Below are 21,693 nucleotides of genomic sequence, written 5' to 3' on the forward strand. Positions count from 1 at the left end.
GATAGATAGATAGATAGATAGATAGATAGATAGATAGATAGATAGATAGATAAATGCTTATAGATGCTCTCTGATAGAGCAGTAGTGGGGATCGAACCCAAGGCCGCATGTCTGCAAGGCAAGATTTCTACCAACTTGCTATGTAGAACAAGTGGCCTCCATCTTCTAAGTACTCCCAGTCATTTTTTTTTTTAAACAGTTGGTAGTGATGCCTGAGCATCACTAGAAGACTCCAGCCAACCATCTAGTCCACAGTCCCTTTGGGACATCAGCAGGGGGAAACAGGATCTGTCTTAGGGCAATCTTGGCTCAGAAAATCAGCTGTTTACAGCAGTTGCAGCTTCTGATTAAAGCTGGTCAGGAGCTAAGACTAGACTGCAGTCCAGAATACCAGGCTGTGTCTCCTTGCTCAAGCTAGGGTGTGTGCAATCAGTGACCTCTGAGACTTCACTCTCTAAGTTCTGTGCTCTGAACCTTTGCGTGTCATTTTCATGCGTGCTTGCCTGGATCCATGTGCACGTGGAGGCCACTTGCTGACACTGGGTGCCTTCCTCAATTGTTTTTCACTTACTTTTTTAAACTGAAAGCTATATTTAAAGCTGGGTGATGGTACACACCTTAAATCCCAGCCCTCAGGAGGCATACCCAGGTGAATCTCTGGGTATGAGTTTGAAACCAACCTGGTCTATAGACCAAGTTCCAGGACCACCAGGCTATACAGAGAAAGCTTGTCTCAAAACAACAGCAGCAACAACAAGTTATTTTAAAAATCATTTAAAATCACAAATGCTACTGTACGTTTGCCTATTCTCTGTGTGTGTGGAGGGGGGAGTACATGCATACCATAGCCTCCATGTGTAGGCCAGAAGACAACTTTCAGGAGTTCTCTCCTTCCACCTCTGGCTCCCAAGGACCACATTCAGGTTGTCAGGCTGCCAGCAAGCACCTTTACCCGCTGAGCCAGCTCACTAGCCCTAATTAAAAATGTGTTAGGTTTCACTGCCTGTTTGTGAGTTTGGTATGTCTGTGCAACAAAACCCATGTAGAGGTCAGAGAAACTCCCAGAATGCTCTTCTCTCCTTCCACCGAAGGATCCAGAATCAAACTCAGGTCTTTAGGCTTGTGTGGCAATCACTTTACCCAGGGAGCCATTCAGAGGCCCTCCCCTTATTTACTTACTATTTTAGCTTTGTTTACTATTATTTTATGCATTTGAGTGATTTGCTTACATGTATGTATGTATGTATGTATGTATGTATGTATGTATGTATGATGCCTTCTGAAAGGCAGAAAGAAGGTGTTAGGTCGCCCAGAACAGATGGTTGTGAACCATCACGTCTTCAGTGCTGCAATATTGTGTGGCAAGCACTTTCCTGACTGAACCACTTCCTTAGCTCACTTTTTTTTGCTTGTTTTTACATTTATTGATTTTATTAATTCATGTATGCCTAGATATGTATTTTACCTGGATGTATGGATGTGTTCCACCTGTTGCCTGGTACCTGTGGAGGTGGGATCCACTGGATTAGAGTTACAGATGATTGTGAGCCAGAGTGCAGGTGCTGGAACTGAAGCCAGGTCCTCTGTAAGAGCAGCAATTGCTCTTACCTGCTGAGCCCTCTCTCCAGCACTTGTGTTTATTAAGACAGGGTCTTATGTAGTTCAGGTTGACCTCCAATCAGCTAGGTGGCCAAGGATGATCTTGAACTCCTGATCTTCCTTCATCGGCTTCCAAGGTTCTGCTATTAGAGGCATACTCAGCTCACTCTGCACCCTGTCCCTCTGTGTCACACATTGAGGGTGGATGCTCAGGAAGCCAGTGGCATCAGCTGGAGGTAGACAGTTCCCTCTGGCTGGACGCCATTGTCTAGGAGAATTGCCACTAGTAGTGACTTGAATTTAAGGCAGTTGAGCTTGTATAATATTTCAAATTTATCTCCCACCCCTCTGCTGGATGCATATCCACCATGCTAGACAGTAGGACAGCATTTAAAGCAGTGAATGCTAGCTTCCTTTTGCCTCGTATTGAGACACTGATTCCATCCATGCAGGCTCTGATCTCACAGTCTAATCAAAGCTTTAGGAGTACCATGTTGAACCAGGCATAGTGATACACGCCTGTGATGCTAGCACCTGGGAGTTGAGAAAGGTGGCCCAGAAGATCAAGGTTATTTTTGGCTTCTTCATCAAGTTTGAGGTCAGCCTGAGTTTTCCAAAACAGGAAGAACAAAACAAACAACTCAAAAAGCAGTAAGAAATAACAACAGGTATTTGAGAAGCAGTAGGCTAAACTAGTCACCCCAATCTGCATGAACAAACGGTTGATGGAGAGCTGGGAATCTGAGATACTCATTGATCCCCGCTCAGTTTGAATTATTCTTGTTTTTCTTTCAGCCCCTAACCCAGTAATGAACCTGTCTCTGGTGACTCAGACTAATGATTCCATCACCCTGAGCTGGGGGACCTCCCAGGGTCCAGACTTTCAAGGTTATAACTACAGCGTGCAGTGCACTGGAAATGGGGACAGAAGTGAGACCCAACATGTAGAAAACACCAGCATCACAATTGAGAAGCTTGAGGCTGGGACCGTGTACAGCGTCTCTGTGTGGGCCAATAAGAACGGAGTCTCAAGCTTCCCGAAGACCCTAAACACCTCCACAGGTGAGAAACACACACACAAGCCTTATGTTTGAAACAGAGTCTTATGTAGTCCTAGCTGGCCTTGAACTCCTGATCCTCCTGTCTCCACCTCCCAAGTGCCATGACCAAAGCAACTCTTATGAAAGAAAGCATTTAGTTCATGGCTTGTTCACAGTTTCAGAGTTAGGCTGTTATCACCACAGTGGGGAGCATGACAGCACACAGGACACAGGCAGACATGACGCTGGAGAAGTAGCTGAGAACTACATCCTGATCTGAGGGTCGATGGTGAGCTGGCAGGAGAGAGAGAGAGAGAGAGAGAGAGAGAGAGAGAGAGAGAGACTGACTCTTGGCCTAGCTTGGGCTTTTGCAAACTCAAAGCTTACCCTGAGTGACACTGAGGCACCTCCTAATCTTTCCCAGTCTACCAGCTGAGGACTAAGCATTCAAACGTATGAGCCATATGAGCCGCTGTGGGCCATTTTCATTCAAACCACTAAGTGGATATCATCATAGTTAGAATTCCTAAGTCCCTTCGTTCCTAAAGATTGTCATTCCTCCGCCAGCAGGGATTTCAAAACTAAGGGTCTTTTTAAAAAAATCTTGGGAAATGGGCTTTTTGGAGTCAGGAAGACTCAGCAGCACTCCCCAGAAACTAACAGTATCACCAGGAGCTGCTTCTATTGAAACAGATGTGTGAAGGATGCCTTGCCTCAGCCTACACATGGTGGGTTCCATTCACGAGGAGAGCCAAAATCACTCCAGAGATTTGGTTCACTGCTGATGGTAGAAGTCTGTGGACTTCAGGGCTGAGAATACCAAAATGAGTAGCTCCCTCTAACCACTTGGTGTGTCTAAGAGGGAGAAAGGATCCTGTCCTTGGGTGGATGTGGGACAGGTACTTAGAGAAGGTTAGATTTTGTAGGGCAGGAAAGGTAACTGGACCACAAATCCCATTATGCCAGGGAGCCAAGGCTTTATATGTTGAGATATGGAGATTCCACGGCTCCAAGGGTAGTTGAGGAGACTTTTGAATGAGACCTAGAGCTATCGTCACCAGACAGAGAGAACTCAGATGAGCCTGGTCCACACCCTGTTTCTAGTTCTTCCTTGTGGCTCCGTTCTCTTACTGGCGTCACTATGATTAGAGCAGCTGAACATCACCATGAAGAGAAAGGAAGCAAGCTTGAGGAGGCATTTATTTCTTTCTCTTTCAGAGACAGACTCTTACAATGTGGCTTAGGTTAGCCTTGAATTCACGGTGCATCACCTGCCTCAGCCTCCCACCAGGCTCAAGTGTTCGACACCATGATTGGCTGGGGAAAGGTATCTCTGCGGCCATAACCCTTGGGGCTCTGTTTACTTTCAGCTCCCAATGAAGTGACACATCTACAGAATGAAAGCCTTACCAACAGCTCAGTGACCCTGACATGGAATCCCCCTGATGGCCCCTATTCTCATACCTACACCTACTGGGTCCATTGGGCCAGTGAAGAGGAGCCCCAGGGAAAGCAAGATCCTGTAGGACATGGAGCCAAATCCAAAGCTAAAACCAATGAGTCTTGGTATGAGGTCACGGCCCTCAGGTCTGGCACTTTGTACAACTTCAGCGTGTGGGCAGAAAGGAACCATGTGCCCAGTTCCATACAGAGCCTTCAGGTACCCACAGGTGAGATGCCCTATTCTCTTTGTAGATAGAATGGGCTTAGGTTCAACCTTATGGGGAAGAAGGGAGTGGCAGAGTTGGAAGACAACAGTTAAGAGTACTTACTGCTCTTACAGAGTTCAGTTCCCACCACTTATATCCAGTGGCTCACAAACACCTTTAACTTAGGCAGAGGGGACCCAACGTTCTTTTCTGGCATCAGTGGGCACTTTACCGACATACACATATCCCTACATAGACAATGACACATACACATACCTAAAGTATTTCTAAAGAGGAAAAAATGTGAGTTGACTACAATTCCATAATGCCATGGGGGTTACACACTCAGTGGTACAGAGTCCAAGGCATTATGGGGGTTGTAGTCTGAGAGGACTTTAGTTTTTTAAGGTAGGGGAGGGAGGACAAAAGAAGATGAGGTGTTTGAGTTTGGAGAGGAAGGGGTGGGCTAGCTCAAAGAGGTGGGTGTACAAAACCAACCACATTTGGTGGTTACTGTTGATTCCTCCTGTTTTCTTTACTCAGCACCAGTTGCTGTCAACATCATCTCTTGCATCAGCACCTCTGGAGGTTATGGTGTCATCCTGAAGTGGTCCTGCCCATCTGGAGGTTATGAGACCTTTGAGGTGGAAGTGGGCAGGCAACGGAGCACCCAGGATGGATCTTTGTGTGAGAAGGGTGTGTCTGTGTCAGATCTTAGCCCAGCTCAATCCTACACAGCCACCGTCACAACTGTCTTTAATGGACTGAGGGTCCAGTCCATCTCTATGACCTGCAACACAGAGAGCACAGGTGAGTAGAGTCCCAGGGACAATCCTTGCCATGAAGGGAGGCCATGGGTTTTTGTTGTTGTTCTTTGTTTGTATTTTTAGTCTGTCTGCATTTTGTTTTATTTCTCTCTCTATCTGTGTCTCAATATCTCTTCTTCTCTCTACTGTGTTCTGTCTCGCTACTGTGTTCATGTGTGTGCAGGTTCATGTGCACATATGTGCATGCATGTGACCAGAGGACAGTCTTGGGTATGGTTCATGTAACATCCACATTAAAAATTTTAAATTACATTTATTTGTTTGTGTGTGTGTGTGTGTCACATTGTGGAGGTTGGAGAACAATTTGCAGGAGTTCGTTATTTCCTTCCACCGTGTGGGGCAAAGGAATCTAACTCAGTTCCTTAGGTGTGCTGGCAAGCAAGCCTCTTCACCTTCGGATCCACCTCACAGTTCCATGTACATTTTTTTGTTGTTGTTGTTTTGAGACCTGGACTGTCACTGACCCAAAACTGGCCAAGGAGAGCTGAGCTGGTTGGGCAGTAGGCTCCAGGGATCTCCCTCTCCAGACTGACATCATAGGCATGTGCCACCGAGCCTGGATGTTTCTGAGATCGAACTCAGTCCTCATACTTTCAATGCAAGCATGTTACAGATTGAACCAACTCACTGATTTCCTTAAAACAGCTTTCTTGAAATAAAATTCATTGGACACACAAGTCACAGTATATTTCTAACACCATTGTAGCTTTCACTACCATTGATTTAAGAACAATTTTCTTTAATTAAGAAAAATAGTTTTTTTGTTTTTTGTTTTTTTTTATCTGTGTGGCTGTTTTTGCCTTCATGAATGGCTGAGTACCATATGCATGCAGTACCCACAGAGGCCAGAAGGGGACACCAGATTCCCTTGAACTGGAGTTACATGTGGTTGTCAGGGCTCAGGTGGTGCTGGGTATTGAACCCAGATTCTCTGGAAGAGCAGCCAGTGCTTTTAACCCTGAGCCATTCTCTAATTTTTATCTAATATTTCTTTTAAACATTTTATTCCACCTATCTATTAGTCTGTGCGTGGTGCGCACATGCCAGCATGCACTATGGAAGTCAAGCCTTAACCAGCTGAGCCATCTTGTTGGCCCTACCATGACCTTTTGGATGTATGTTTCACTCTGCCCACTCTGTCTCTTCCTAGGAATCAGGGCCCCTAGTAATCTAGGTGACCATTCTGGAGAGACAGCGAGGTAGATGCAGTGTTAATTATATGCTTCTTGAAGTTTACTTTGCCCCGTTCTGTTCCTTGGGAGTATTTCTCTTTTAGGAAACTAGAATCTTGGAGGGGACAAAGTCTCTTGCTGAATGCTGGAGGACCAAGTTGGTGAGGTTCATAAAGGACTTATATTCCTACTGGACCACCAGCTCTCTACAACCAGGGCTGCTGGGTAGCTGCAGCCTTGGCCTTCCAAGGCTCATGGAGACAGTTTCTTCTATACTTGGTATCTCAGGACAGATCCTAGGAGAACTGTGCCCATCAGGGCCTAGGAACAACCAAGGTCTTGCGTACTACTAGATGCCAGTTGAGGTCCACAGCTAAGACTTTTCTCTTGGGAAAGCTCAGAGTGAACCAAGCCCCTATCCTCAGGAGAACAGATGCTGTGAGGATGAGGGAGTGTGTGATGGTTGGCTTTAACTGTCAACTTGACACAACCTAGAGTTATCTGAGAAGGGGTCAGGGGTCTCAGTGAGAGATTGTCTAGATTAGGCTATCCGGTGGGTGGCCCTGTTGTTGAGGGGTGGGATGTCTTGAGTACTGGAAGTCCTGCCCACTCTGGGTGGCACCAGTCCCTGAGCAGGGAATCATAGAGTATGTAGGAATGGAGACAGTAAACTGAGCAGTGGCATGCACGAATTCACGGCTCTTCCCTCTTGACTGTGGATATGACATGACTAGCTATGTCAAGTTCACACTACCTAGACTTCCCCATAGGGATGCAGGGTAATCTTTGTCTTTAAGTTGCTTTCTATTTTCTCTGTGTGGCCATGGCTGTCCTGAAACTCACTCTGTAGACCAGGCTGACCTCAAACTCAGAAATCCTCCTGCCCCTGCTTCCCTAGTGCTGGGATTAAAGGTGTGGGCCACCACCACCTGGCTTAAGTTGCTTTTGTCAGGGTGTTTTTCTCACGGTGACAGGGAGTGAAACTAAGATAGAATGGTTTCTTCACCTGTGAAGGCTTCCTGGACCCTCTTCACTGCTTTGGTGGGCAGCCCTCTCTGTGTGTGGCACTGAGCAGTCCGAGGCCAGTAATGCCCCACCAGCAATTTGTGACAACTGAAGATGCCTCCAAATGTTGAGCCATGTCCCCATGGGGAACTACTAGTCAGGCCAAAGAAAGCAATGTTATGCTTTACTGTTAGGTTCAGTTTAGAAATTATGTATTTAGGAGGTTGGAGAGATAGTCCGGCAGTTAAAAACACATACTCTTTTTTTGTTTGTTTGTTTGTTGCTTTTTGAGACAGGGTCTCAGTATGTAGCCTTGGTTGGTTTGGAACTCACTGTGTAGAGCAGGCTGGCCTTGGACTCACAGAGATCCTCCTGCCCCTGCTTCCCTAGTGCTGGGATTAAAGGCCTGAGCCATGGTGCCCAGAAAAGAGTACATACTGCTTTTGCAGAAGAGCTGAGTTTGTTTCCCAGTGCCCGTATCAGCCTCATTCCTCCACAGAACTCTACCTCCAGGGCATTCAATGCCTTCTTCTGGTCTCTAATGACACTTGTTCTCACATGTACACAGCTACACACACACACACACACACACACACACACACACACACACACACACATTCAAAAGAAGAAATGTATTTGAGCTGGCCAGATGGATTGTACGGTGAAGGGGCTTGCTGCCAAGCTCCAACTCCAGGGATTCACATGGTAAAAGAGAACCAACTCCTTCAGAGTGTCCTCTGACCTCCACAGACACACTGTGGCATGCATACATGCATACACAGAGAGAGATAGGAAATAAATAAATAAATGTGTACATTTAAACAAAATAATGCATTTGGCTCTGTGGCTGGATCCAGGGGTCTGCTGAGAAGGACTATCTTTTCCCTTTTCTTCGTCCTCACTATGGGCCTCTCAACGCAGAGCCAGCTAAGGACGGAGACAGAAAATTGGTAGATAAGAGCTGGCTCATCAGGTAAAGATACATACCATCCAAGACTAGGGAACTAAGTTCGATTCCTGGGATCCTCATAGTGAAAGAGAAAATTGACTACACGAAGAGTTGTTCTTTGACTTCTACACACGTGTGCCATGTCACACATGGCTCACACACTCCATGTACACATCCTCACCATCACCATCAGTTTCTCTCCCTTTTCGTCTCACTGCAGGGGTCATTGCTGGAGCCATCGTGGGCACCCTTCTGCTTTTCATCCTTGTGGGCCTGCTGATTTTCTTCCTGAAGAGGAGGTGAGACTTGGAAACAAGACTGCAGGATGCTTAGCTGGCGGGAGCTCAGAACGAGGCTCCCTGGTCCTGGGCTCCTGCCTGAGCTTTACAGAGTCTTTCTTTCAGAAGAAAGATGAGGCAGCCAAAGGAAGTGCCCAAGGCTCTGGTGTCCAGGTGAGTGAGGTTGGGGAATCACGGTCTGAGGGAGTTACAGCCAGCTAAGTCAGGGGGCAGAGCCATACCTGTGCTCACTGAAGCCTCAGGAGTGACTGTGACCCCACCCCCTCAACAGGCCACAGCTCATTCATGGAGGCAGAGCCTCAAGTCAATTCTTTTTAATCTTTAAATTTTTTATTTATTATTCTTTGAGAATTTTATGATTGTATGTAATATGGTTTGGTCATATTCAGTCCAATTTTTTAAAAAATTATTTTATGTATATGAATGTTTTGTCTGCATATATATCTGTTACTACACACAGTCTTGGTGCCTTTGAAGACTAGAAGAGAGCATTAGACCCCACTAAAACTAGAGTTACAGATGGTTGTGAGCAGCCATGTGGGTATGGGTGCTGGGATTGAACCTGAGTCCTCTAGAAAACCAGCCAATTCTCTTAACCACTGAGCCATCTCTCCAGTCTCATCCTAAATGTTTTGCATTTACTTTCTGTTTGTCTGTCTGTCTGTCCAGCCACCCATCTATCATCTATTTATTTGTCTGCCTGTGTGTGCCTACATACCACAGTGCATGTGAAGAGGTCAGGGGACCACTTATGAGAGTTGCTACGTGTGGGTCTTGGGAATCAAACTCAACTTGTGTTCTCCTACCAGGGATCACTAAAAAGCAAGATAATGTAGACTGCTCTATGTGTGGAGAGGAGACAGAAGTTGAGGAACATTCTAGACAGGGCAATAAAACTAGAGGAGGGAGTAGTCCAGTGTGCCGAACATCTTTAATCCTGGCTCTCAGGGAGGCTGAAGCAGGCAGATCTCGGTGAGGCCAGCCTGGTCTACGAGGTAAGTTCAAGACAGCCAGGGCTATACTACAGGGACATTCTTCCTCTAAATAAACAAACAAACAAACAAATAAATAAATAAATAAAAGAAGAGGAGGAGGAGAAGGAAGGAAGGAAGGAAGGAAGAAGGGAGGGAGGGAGGGAGGGAGGGAGGGAGGGAAGGAAGGAAGGAAGGAAGGAAGGAAGGAAGGAAGGAAGGAAGGAAGGAAGAAAAGCTGCTTGAGGAAAGGCAAAGCCACTTACAAAGAACGTGAGCACAGAAATGAAGGAAGCTGGGTGTGTCCTGTGAATTTAAGAGGGACATGCTTCCAAACAAGGGACGACAGTGGAAGCTCAAAGGACTCAGAAAAGCGCAGCTCGATGTGTGAGTGAGTCTGCTGGGGATTACCTACAGAGCCTTGCATGAAAGACGGCTCCATTCTCCAAGAGTCACCATCATGCGTGCGCCTGTCACCAGGCAAACTTGTAGATTGTGACAATTTCGAGCAGGAAGGATGCAAACCCAGGCCTTGAGCGCCCCCGTGTGTTCAAGCAGCAAGAGTTACTGCAGGCCGCAGTAAGGACGAGCACACAGGACGCCACCGGCTGGGAAAGTTTGCAGGCAGGGACTCCGGCAGCCTCAGAAAATGGTCAGACTGTGGGGCGGTTTGTGTTATGGAATTTTGTGTTATGGAAGTCTCATCTAAAGAACACATAAGTGGTCGCAAAGTGGAGTTACTCTGTCCAGGACTAAGACCAGTCTCCGTACACGGGGTGAAGGCAGGGAAGAGTGTTAGGAAGCAGTATCAGCGACGTGGTAGGCGGGTGCTCCATCCGGTGGAGCCTTGGGGGGGGGGGGGGGGGGGGGGGCCGGTTCGGGGGGGGGGGGGGGGGGGGGGGGGGAGGTTGTCAGTTTATTTCTGAGAGGAGAGTTTGGAGAGGTTTTCTGTTTGTTTTCAAATTTTTTATTATTTTTTATGGAGAAGGCTGTTTTGTCTGCATGGATACCTGAAGAGGATAGAAAAGCCGGCCAGGTCCTCTGGAACTGGAATTGCAGATGGTTGTGAATCATTATGTGGCTGTTCAAGTCCTCAGGAAGAGATGCCAGTACTCTTAACCACTGAGTCCTTTCTCCAGCCCCATCCTTTTAAAGCTGAACAATACTCCATTGTATGGCTAGACCACATTTAGTTTATCCATTTGTTCACTGATGGACACTTGGTGATAGCTCTTGGCCCATTAAAAGTTTTAATTTTTGTATGGTGTGTATGCATGCTTGTGGTGTGCATATGTGTGTGTGCGTGTGTATGGAAGGAGCTGGGTCTCTCTTTCCACCACGTCGGTCCTAGGGATCAAACTCAGGTCATCAAGTTTATCGGTTAGTGACTTTTCTTGCTGAGCTGTCTTACTGATCCTTAGCCACCTCCTCCTCCTCTTCCTCCTCCTCCTCCTTCTCTTCCTTCTCTTCCTCCTCCTCCTTCTCTTCCTTCTCTTCCTCCTCCTCCTTCTCTTCCTCCTCCTCCTCCTCCTCCTCCTCCTCCTCCTCTTGTTCCTCTTCCTCTTCTTCATCCTCCTCCCCCTCCTCTTCTTTTTAAGATAGAGTTTCTCTTTGTAGCCCTGGTTGTTCTGGAATTCTCTCTGTAGTCTAGGCTGGCCTTGAACTCACAGAGATCCACCTGCCTCTGCCTCCTGAATTAAAGGTGGGATTAAAGGTGTAGGTCACCACTGGGATTCTTGTCCTATTTTTCAGAGGGAAGGTTTCATTATGTAGTGCTGGCTGGCCTTGAACTCTTGATTCTCCTCCTGCCTCAGTGCTCTGAACACTGGGCTTTCCATTGGTAATGTCTATGCCAGCGATGGGCGCTCGTGTTGCTTGCAGCTTTGGGCTGCTGTGTGCTCGTGAGTCGATAACCTTTGACGCCCTCTTCTTTGGAGGGTTCCTTAGGGCGCTGCTACATCAACTCATGGTAAGTCACTCTGTGGGCCAAGCCAGCCTCAGACAGACATCTGCCAGCCTCTGGCTCCCAGATGGACGCGGCTTCATTTGCTTTTTCATTTCATGGAGAGGATGTGATATGTGAAGGTCAGAAGACAGCCCAAGGGAGTCACTGCTCTCCTTCCAAGGATGAAACTCAAGCAGTCGGGCATTGTGTTAGGACTGGCTGAGACAGCTTGCCAGCTCCAAGGGGCTTAGAGTATTTTTATTTCACTATTTATTTATTTATCTATTTATTTATTTATTTTATGTATGAGCACTCTGTCTGTATGCCTGCATGCCAGAAAGGGGCATCAGATCCTGTTAAAGATGAGTGTGAGCTGTCATGTGGTTGATGGGAATTGAACTCAAGACCTCTGGAAGAGCAGCCAGTGCTTTTAACCACTGAACCATCTCTCCAGCCCAAGTCTTCATTTTTATTCATTTGTATTTTTACCTTTCTTCCTGCCACAGCTTCCCAGGGGATATCCTGGCCAAAGACTTTGCTGAGCACATCAAGGAGAATGAGAAGGACAGCAACTATGGATTTGCTGAGGAGTATCAGGTGGGTGAGAGCAGAGGCATGAAGAGCTGGCTGCCACCCCCACGCTTGTCCTATTATTTTAGAGGCAACGTTTCATTATGGAGTCTTGGCTGGCTCTTGGTGTTTCTCCTGTCTCAGTGTCATGAACACTGACTGAGGCTGGCTAAAGCATGGGCAACTTACCAATGAAGACAATGTCTTCCTTCTCCAGCAACTGTCAACTGCCCATAGATCATCTATAAACCTCACCTCCTTTTTGAGACAGAGTCTCTCTCATGTACTCCAGGCTGGCCTACATCACACCACATAGCCAAAATTGACCTTGTGCTTAGAGCCCTTCCCCATGACCTCTTAAGTGCTGGCATTGCAGGTATGCTCCTGCAATTATGCTGTGCCTGGGGATCCAATCCAGGACCTTGAGCATGCTAGGCAAGCACTCTACCAACGGAGAGCCACATCCCCAGCCTGCCTCTTTTAATCATACTAAAACTGTCAAGCATGTTTCTTTCCAACTCTTGGAACCCCTAAAACAGTGATGGATACTTGGCTTCATAACACACAGACTCCCTGATACCTTTCCCAGGACATCTGTCTGAGGAAGCCTCCAGCTTCCACTAAACCCTTACAAGTACCCCCAAGCTGGAGGTCACGTATCACCATTGTTTATGGGTGCTAAAGAGTCCCAACATTCAAAGGATAAACAGAAGAAGGCACATGGAGTCGTGAGGGCACTGGAGGAAGGCAAAGGCAATCCAACACCTTGAATCTCCTCTCTGTCTCTCTGCCTGTAGCAATTGGCTCTGGAGGGACAAGGCCAGTCTCAGATGGTAGCATTGGCTCCAGAGAACACATCCAAGAACCGCTTCAGGAATGTACTGCCTTGTGAGTCTCTGGTGTTTGTCACCTTCATCTGCCTCCCATGGAGTCAGCCAGAACCCCGATCCTGGGTGCTCTCTCTCTCTCTCTCTCTCTCTCACATATGTGTGTGTGTTCATGCATGTATATGCTGGTTTGCATAAGTCTGGTTTGCGTTAGTTTGCAACCTCAAGTACCTTCTTCAGTGACTAGCCACTCAAAATATTTAAATTTATTTTTAGATGTTTATTCTTTGTGTGTATACGTGCATATGTGTGCGCACACGTGTATGATGTGTATATGGGTGCCCATGGAGACCAGAAGTTTTGATTCAGCTGGAGCTGAATTTCAGGCAATTGTGCATTACCTGCCGTGAATGTTGGGAACTAAACTTGAGAGCAGAAAATGCTCTTCTCTTGTCCACTAAGCCATCTCTCGAGCACCATGATTTTTGTTTGCTTGTTTTGTTTTTCACATCTGTCTGTCTATCTGTCTGTCAGTCAGTTGACCTATTTATGGTGTGGCATGCATGCCACAGCATACAATGGAGGTCAGAGGGTAGCCTGCATGAGTCAGTTTTCTCCTCCCTCCATGTGGGTACCAGAGACCAAACTCAGCTCATCAGGTTTGCTGACATATGCCTTTACCGGCTGAGCTATCTTGGCTGTCCTGGAACTAGCTCTGTAGACGCAGAGATCTCCCTGCCTCTGCCACCACCACCCAGCCAATCTTGGACTTCTGATCCTCCCACCTCTACCCCCAAGTACTTAGATGATGGGCATCACCACACATAGTTTATATAGTGGGGAGGCTCCAACCCAGGGCTTTTTACAGATTAGTCAAGCACTGTACTGAGCCACGTACCCAGCCCTACGTTGTTTTTGGAGACTCTGTTTTCACTGATCTGGAACTCACCAAGTCTGGCTGGCCTGAGAGCCTAAGGTATCCTCCTGTCTGTCTCCCTAGTGCTGGGGTTATAGGCACACACTACCATGCCTGGCTTTTTGATGTAGGTTCTGGATCTTCAACTGAGGTCCCTTTACCGGCTGAGCTGTCTCTGCAGCCCCTCTCACAGCCTTCTTCTCATTACTCATGCTGTTGTGTTCTCCTAGATGACTGGTCCCGGGTTCCCCTGAAGCCCCGCCATGAAGAACCAGGCTCCGACTATATCAACGCTAGCTTCATACCTGTAAGGTGGCAGGGGGGCACTCAGTGAGCCTGGAGAGATAAAGAGCTGAAAGGGATGGTGGTCATCTGACAACCTCCCCTTGGTATGCCTGCTTTCTTCAACTAGGGTCTCTGGAGCCCCAAGGAGTTCATTGCAACCCAGGGTCCCCTGCCTCACACTGTGAGTGATTTCTGGCGTTTGGTGTGGGAGCAGCGGAGCCACACCGTGGTCATGCTGACCAACTGCATGGAGTCTGGACGGGTGAGAGATTTCTGTCCTAGAGGTAACCCTTGAGCACTGCCCAACCTGGACACTAACGTTGTGCAGTCCCTTCTACATACCTCTGCATCTCTGCAATGTAACTCCAGCAGTCTTCAACACGCACCCATCCCTCAGCCACCCTCCGAAGGTCCACAGGTCCGTGTGTGTGTGTGTCTTGGTTCATGTTCTGCTGTGGTGAGGCAATGCCACAGACTGGATATTTTATAGAGAACAAAGGTTCATGTAGCTTTTGCTTCTGGAGAGTGGGATGTGTTCGAGAGAGTGATTCTGGCTTCTAGGGAGGGTCTTCTTCCTCCAACATGACAAGATGGGAGTACAATGGTGAGGCTGAGCCAGTGTGCCAGTTCTCTTCCTCGCCATATACAATCACGAATACCATCTTGAGGGCCTTACCCTTAGGACAACATTTAATCCTAGTTTCTTCCCATAGATCCTATCTCCAAATACCATTCATGTATGAATTTGGGAATGAAGCTCTCAGTATATAAATTTTGAGTGGAGGCACAGTCAAACTATGTCAAGGCTCGACAGGCTTAATTAAGGATTAAGGGGTCCTCTTGACTGGTGTGAATCTATTAGACCTGGCACCCATAAGTCCTCTCTTGTTGCCATTTTCACCTTGATTAGAATATTCATATGGGGCTGGAGAGATGGCTTAGAGGTTAAGAGCACTGGCTGTTTTTCCAAAGGCCCTGAGTTCAATTCCCAGCAACCACATGGTGGGTCATAACCATCTATAATGAAATTTGGTGCCTTCTTCTGGCATGTAGGCATTTATATAGGTAGGATACTGTATGAAAATAAATGAACACTCATATGAGAGGCTTGTTTTTGCTTAATAGCACTGTATAAACCTGTGAGGCAGTACAAACCTATAATCCCAGAATTCTGGAGGTGGAAGCTGGTGGATCAGAAGTCAAAATAATCTTTGACTTGAAATCAAGCTCAAGACCAGCATTTGCTATGTGACATCCTCTCAGGAAGAAAGAAAAAAGACAACATGGCAAAGGTGTCTTGTTCCCAGGGTTGGGGAGATGGCTTAGCAGATAAGGAACTTGACATGTAAGCATCAGGACCACACAAACGCCAGGTGAGAATAGTGACTCACTGGGAATTCTAGTCTTCAAAAGGCAGAGAAATGGAACCTCTGAGCCAAGCAGGCCAACCAGACTAGCTCTATCAGGGAAGCTCTGTGTTCAGTGGGAGACCCTGCCTCAGAGAGTTCAGTACAGAGTGGGTGAGGAAGACCCCCAAGATCAGCCTCAAGCGCCCACATCCACACGCACACCTGGCATATTCCCTCCCCACAGTGTACCTACACACGTGGGTACATGCATACACATATACACACAGACACACCATACACAGACAGACAGACATAGAAACACACATGCACACACACCCCACACAGGCGCGCGCGTGCACACACACACACACACACACACACACACACACACACACACACACAGAGTGCACTGTCCTCTGTTTTCTGACTGTCCCTGTCCAGGTGAAGTGTGAGCATTACTGGCCTCTGGATGCTCAGCCCTGCACTCATGGGCAGCTGCAGGTGACGCTGATAAGTGAGGAGGTGACAGAGAACTGGGCAGTGAGGGATCTTCAGCTCTTCCACGTGAGTCCTTCCAACCCCACCCAGAACTCCTCAAAAAGTGTCCATGTAGTACGTGTCCCAGAGAAGCCCCATTAGGCATAGAAACTTCTGGGACCTCTGCACTCTCCCTCCTTTGCTCTCACTTCTTTCAGATGGAGGAGCAGCAGACTCTCTCTGTGCGCCAATTCCACTACCTGGCCTGGCCAGATCATGGAGTTCCTTACTCCCCAGACCCCTTGCTGGCTTTCCAAAAGGTGCTTCGGCAATGGTTGGACCACACCATGGATGGAGGCCTGCCCATTGTGCATTGCAGGTGAGTGCCACCTAGAAGCCTCTCTATAGGAGAGCTCTATCTCTGTCCCCAGGGTCTCAGAACCTGTCATGGACAGGCACACTTTAATTATATAATTAAAAGCAAAATAAAAAATTTAGAAGTGGTTTTGGGCTGGACATGGTGGCATGCCTGCAATCCAAGCACTTGGGAGGCAGAGGCAGGTGGATATCTAAGGTCTAGGTTAGCCTGGTCTACAGAGTTAGTTCCCAGGACAGCCAGGGGTATACAGAGAAACCCTGTTTTGAAAAACCCCTGTCTGAGGGGTGGTGCATGCTTTTAGTTCCAGCACTCAAAAAGCAGAAGCAAGCAAATCTCTCTGAGTTCAAGGCCAGCCTGGTCTACAGAGAGAGTTCCATGACAGCCAGGGGTATACAGAGAAACCCTGTCTTGAAAAACAAAACAAAAACAACAAAATCACAAAACCAATTTGTTTAGGTGTTCTTCCAGACCCATTATTAGCTGTATGGCATGGGACACATGACTTGCCTTCCTCAGCTTTCATTTCGCCACCTGTACAGTGGGTGTGCTGCTACATCTTATTTCCATGCTTGGGATCAGTGAAAAGATGGAGCAGAGATCACAACAGATGGCCAACGGATACAGAAAACCCTAGCCTCAGCCACTTGTGTCATAGTCCCCGATTTAAACTGTCTTGCGGAGTGCCACACTCTCTGAGTGCTGTAAAACCATGCAATCTCAGCACCTAGAACTCCAGACTTCCCTCCCTTGGAGGCTTGACCCCTGTCTTGTCCCTTGCCTAGTGCCGGGGTGGGCCGGACAGGCACCCTCATTGCACTGGATGTCCTGCTCCGGCAGCTGGAGTGTGAGGGGCTGGTGGGTCCCTTCAACTTCGTGAAGAGGATGAGAGAGAGCCGGCCACTGATGGTGCAGACAGAGGTGAGGGAGCTCCGGGGCACAGCATGGGTGGGGGGGGGGGACCCTCCAAGAAGCATCCTTCATCCCTCTGCATCCTCCCCAGGCCCAGTATGTGTTCCTCCACCAGTGCATCTTGAGATCCCTCCAGAAGTCAGCTCCGGACCTCGTCCCGAAGGAGCCAGTGTATGAGAATGTGGCCAGCCTCATCTATGAGAATGCAGCTGCCATCAGAGCCCATGACTCTGAGGTTTCCGCTTCTGGGTGCTGAGCCTACACACAGACATACTCAGGCCAGATCTGGACCCATGCTGGAGCCCAGATACCTGGACCTCCAAGACAAATGAGGGTTGGAGGCCCAGCATCTCCATCCCTGTGGTAGAAGACCATTGGATGCCTCTCTCCTCTTGTCCAAGGGCAGGAAGAGTCTGATGTACTTCAACTTGTGAGCCTGGGGGCTGGGAGCCTGGGGTGGCAGGTTCTGTTCCTTGAGCGGAGGTGGGTGTGGCCTGGGTATCCAGGGTCTCAAAGAAACAGGCTGGACCCTGGAGTCAGAAGAAGGAATCAGGGTCTAGAATTCTGCTGCCTGAGGAGTAAAGGCAAGTGGGTAACTGCCCCCTTTTTACTTTAGAAACCAAACCAGTCTCCTTTAATCGGGGTCTGAAGGGAGTTCCTCTGCTTGTGGTTTCCCCGTGCCCCATGTCTGCACATTATTTCCTTCTGTATAATTTATTAAACTCTTCCCACTGAAAGTGGTTTTTATCTATCTATCTATTTATTTATTTATTTATTTATTTATTTATTTATTTATCTCTAGAAGATAATATTGGGGTAGGAGAGGGGTTCCTTAAAGATCTTAAAGACTGAGCAAACACCTATGGAGGAAACTTTAGGAGCACATTATATTTCACCACCCTAGAATAGAATGATTTGGGCTGGGAGGATAGTCCAGTTGCTAAAGTGAGTTTGGGCCTCAGAGCCCATGTGGAAAATGCTGGGTGTCATGGGGCTTGCTTGTAGTGGCAGAAGGGAGGGGGCAAAGGCAGGAAGGTCCCCGGGGCTTTCGGGGTATCCGGCCAAGCTTACTCAGTGTGTCTAAGCCAGGGAGAGACCAGATGGATGAGGACGCTGAGATAGCTTAGTTGGAAAAGACTTTCCTGTGAAGCCCGATGACCTGAGTTCAAGTCCCAGGTCCCCACGGCGAAAGGAGAGAGCCAGTGCCTTCAAATTGTCCTCTGACTCACACATGCCCACTCCCCCACACAAATAAATATAATGTAATGTATTTTTTCTGGTTTTTCCAGACCAGGTTTCTCTGTGTAGTCTTGGTTGTCCTGGACTCACTACATAGACCAGAGATCCCCCTGCCTCTGCCTCCCCCCGGGTGCTGGGATTAAAGGCATGCACCACCACACCTGGCTAGGTAATTTAAAAAGTGGACAATCTTTTAGCCAAATGGGTGGTGGCTGTTGAGAGTATATCTTCTCCAGTCAGAACTTAAGCACAGGATGGCAGTTACAATAGTTTTATTATCTGAATATGAAAGCATTTAAGATGGAATGAGGAAATGGCTGACAGTTGTCACTGGATGCTAGATGGTATTTTTTTAAAGTTCAGCAGGCCCTAAGGGAAGACATACCTGCAGCAGTACACTGTGAAGATTTTTCCTTCAATGTAAGAATAGTAAAGATTATGAGTAATATATAGTTATGATTATAGGGCAATAGGGATGTTTATTTCAGTGTGTAATGGAGGCAATTTTATGTGTAAAATGGCAGATCCACCTTTTGTAAAGGTGGATGGTACCTGAGGAGAAACATGCAAAGTTGTCTCTGACCTTCACACACATGCGCTCACACCTGGACGTGCACTACTATAAACAGCTCACGGGCGCACGTACACACATTCACAGAAGTATAGGTTCTGTGTTGGCTGCAGCCAGGGGTGTAAGTGCTCCCTTCTAGGGACTGGTCAGGAGAAAAGGGTGTCCGAGAGCAAAGATGCTGGCGGCTCTTATTTCTTACCTCGAGAGTCTGGGTTGCTGAGTACTTGGGTCTCCAGAGGGGCTTCTCATGGATGGGTCCTAAAACGAGTGCTCTAGAGTCTGGTTATTTGTATTGTAACAAGCGGTGTGTGTGTGTGTGTGTGTGTGTGTGTGTGTGTGTGTGTGTGTGTGTTGCGGAGGCTGGTGCTCAGTGTAGATGTCTGATGACTTAGCCAGACGTCAGAACCTTCTAGGGTACTAAGATCAACGTACGTGGGCGCCATGGTGGTTCTCGGGTGTGGCGGGCTGAGGGGCGGAGCAGGGCTTTCTCCTTTCTCCCCGGCAGAACACGCACGCACACATATGCACACATACACTCACGTGCGCGCGTTCACACAGGGGCACAGGCATCAGCCTGGCTGACTCAGCCGCGCCCCCACCCCGCCGAGCTCCGCGAGCAGCACAGAGGCAGCGCCATCCACCCACGTGCTGGGGGCGGGGTCCCGGCAGCCCAGGACTCGGCACCTCCGGGAGGGTCCTGTCCGCCACCTAGCAGGTAGGAGCTGTTGGGACCCTCTGTCCAAGCCACGTACTCAGTTCTATTCTCAGAGGGACCAAGGTGTGTGGGAGGGGTAGGGGTGGGTATTGGATGGAGGGTTGCCGACAAGGATTGCCTCTGAGCGGCAGGTTATGTGAAGAGAGACAGGTGTGGAGACAAAGAGGACAGGCTGATAGGCAGAAAGCAGAGAGAGACCAAGAGAGACCAGACAAGAGGCCAGACAACAGAGGGCCGCAGAGACACGGACCAGAGAAGGATGTGGGGACACCACAGGGAAGATGCCCTTCTAGGGTCGAGAGAGAAGTGGAGACCAAGAGAACAGGTGTGAAGACAGTCAGGGTGCTGGGGAGAGACTCGTGAGCCAGAGGATATGGGGCCCGACAGAGGTGCCGGGACAGGTCCCCCACCTCAGCAAGGGGTCAGATGCGGAGGGAGGAGCCGCTGTAGACGCACAGATCACAGGCCGCCCTCAAGTACCCTGGCTGGGCGGTGGTATCCCCCGTCCTGGGTCCCAGGCACCGGCACCGCCCGGTCTTCATTTCTGTGCGTCAGTCCCTCCCGTTGTCTTGGCAACAGGCTCGTTACCCAGCAACCAGCCTTGCTATCACCCTGACTGGAGCCTGGCGGTCGCTCTGGGCAACAGTGGTCTGCTGGTTCCCACGCCTGCCTTCGCCTTCTTCCGGTTCAAGCCTTTGGGAAGGGCGAGGAAAGCGTAGAGGAGGATGGTTGGGGTTGCCTACAGAGAGGGAGTGTCTCTTTGTAATGGAATTGGGTCCCCCAAAACCGGCCCTAGGCTTGGAGAGGTTGAGACTAACTCCCAGTATGCACCAATGGGATGTGGGGTTCTTTGATGCATGGAAACCTCACTGGATGTTTTGGTGGGGGGGGGGGGGGGGGGATAGGGTACTTGGGTACCTCTGCAGAAAGCACTGCAGGACCTCGACGCCATGTTCCCGGAACCCCCGACCCTGGGGTCTCCAGCGCCTGAGACACCTCCAGACTCCAGCCGCATCAGGCAGGCCACAGGTGAGGAAGCCCTGGGCTAGTCCTCAAGAAAAGCCTGGCTGGATTCCCGGGGCCAGGACTCAGATGCACACTTGGGTGGATAGGCAGGAAAATCTGACAGGGTTCGTGGGTCGGTATCCCAGACTAGAATCTGAAATAGTGAAACAGAGAGACAGATCTAAGAGGAAAACCAGAAGTGGAGCAAGAGTGTGGCATGGAGTGGGGTCATAAGTGGGTGAAACTGAGGCCCAGGAGTGAGCCTTCTCAAAGAAGTCTGGGTTGAGCAGAAATTAAGATAGCTGTAGAGACATCAGGATTATAAGAAAACAAATCATGTCAGTTTGGGTTAGGGCAGCAATTGAGCTTTAGAGATGAGATTGGTTGGAAAGAAAAAATGGGATTAAAATGGAATAGAATTGGCTAGAGGAAAATCCAGGCTACCATTAAAGCTGTCGTATGGAATAAATACTTAGTTAGCCAGCCGATTTCCCCGAGCTTTGATGCATGTTGTGTCCATCCTTCTACAGTGCCTGCCTGGGTCCTGGCAGCCATCGTGCTGGGCTCAAGCCTCCTGGTCTTCAGCAGCTGTTTCTGTCTCTACCGGAAGCGCTGTCGGAGGCGGATGGGCAAGAAGAGCCAGGCCCAAACCCAAGTCCATTTTCAGGAAGTGAAGGAGCTGGGTCGGAGTTACATAGATAAGGTGTGACAGCCTCTCAGTCCTTCCCTTTACACACTGGAACCCCATCCGGCTCCCTTCAGTGACCCAGCTATCCTCTGCCTTTGGTTTTGTATTATTTTCTTGACAGGGATTCTCTGTGTAGCCTTGTTCTGGACTCCCCTTGTAGACCAGGCTGGTCTTGAAGTCACAGAGATCTGCTTGCCTCTGCCTCCCTGAGTGCTGGGGTTAAAGGCATGTACCACTGTGCCAGGCACCCCTTCACACCTCTTCTTCTCCTTCTCCTTCTCCTTCTCCTTCTTCTCCTTCTCCTTCT

General features: G+C 48.5%; 2 protein-coding genes across 3 annotated transcripts in view; both read left to right on the top strand.

Annotated features, from left to right (window-relative positions):
* Positions 1 to 17,919, top strand: part of Ptprh (protein tyrosine phosphatase receptor type H) — a 21,968-nt gene extending 4,049 nt beyond the window's left edge. Inside the window, 13 exon segments of the mRNA XM_055595616.1 lie at positions 2,395 to 2,661; positions 4,010 to 4,309; positions 4,832 to 5,098; positions 8,462 to 8,540; positions 8,646 to 8,693; positions 11,963 to 12,053; positions 12,824 to 12,914; positions 14,000 to 14,076; positions 14,182 to 14,316; positions 15,845 to 15,967; positions 16,099 to 16,259; positions 17,042 to 17,177; positions 17,260 to 17,919. Of these exon segments, the coding sequence (XP_055451591.1) occupies positions 2,395 to 2,661; positions 4,010 to 4,309; positions 4,832 to 5,098; positions 8,462 to 8,540; positions 8,646 to 8,693; positions 11,963 to 12,053; positions 12,824 to 12,914; positions 14,000 to 14,076; positions 14,182 to 14,316; positions 15,845 to 15,967; positions 16,099 to 16,259; positions 17,042 to 17,177; positions 17,260 to 17,424 (1,940 nt within the window). The 3' untranslated portion in view covers positions 17,425 to 17,919.
* A 2,288-nt stretch (positions 17,920 to 20,207) lies between these two features.
* Syt5 (synaptotagmin 5) overlaps positions 20,208 to 21,693 on the top strand; it is a 7,234-nt gene continuing 5,748 nt past the window's right edge. Inside the window, exons 1-2 of one of the 2 annotated variants that reach the window (XM_055595605.1) lie at positions 20,208 to 20,722; positions 21,229 to 21,401. In XM_055595605.1, the coding sequence (XP_055451580.1) occupies positions 20,644 to 20,722; positions 21,229 to 21,401 (252 nt within the window). In that variant the 5' untranslated portion in view covers positions 20,208 to 20,643. The remainder of the gene's footprint in view (positions 20,723 to 21,228; positions 21,402 to 21,693) is intronic. The other variant, XM_055595604.1, reaches the window with a different exon arrangement.

This window comes from Psammomys obesus, unplaced genomic scaffold, assembly GCF_907164565.1.
Source record: "Psammomys obesus unplaced genomic scaffold, mPsaObe1.curated_primary_1811, whole genome shotgun sequence".
NCBI classification, from domain to species: Eukaryota; Metazoa; Chordata; class Mammalia; order Rodentia; family Muridae; genus Psammomys; species Psammomys obesus.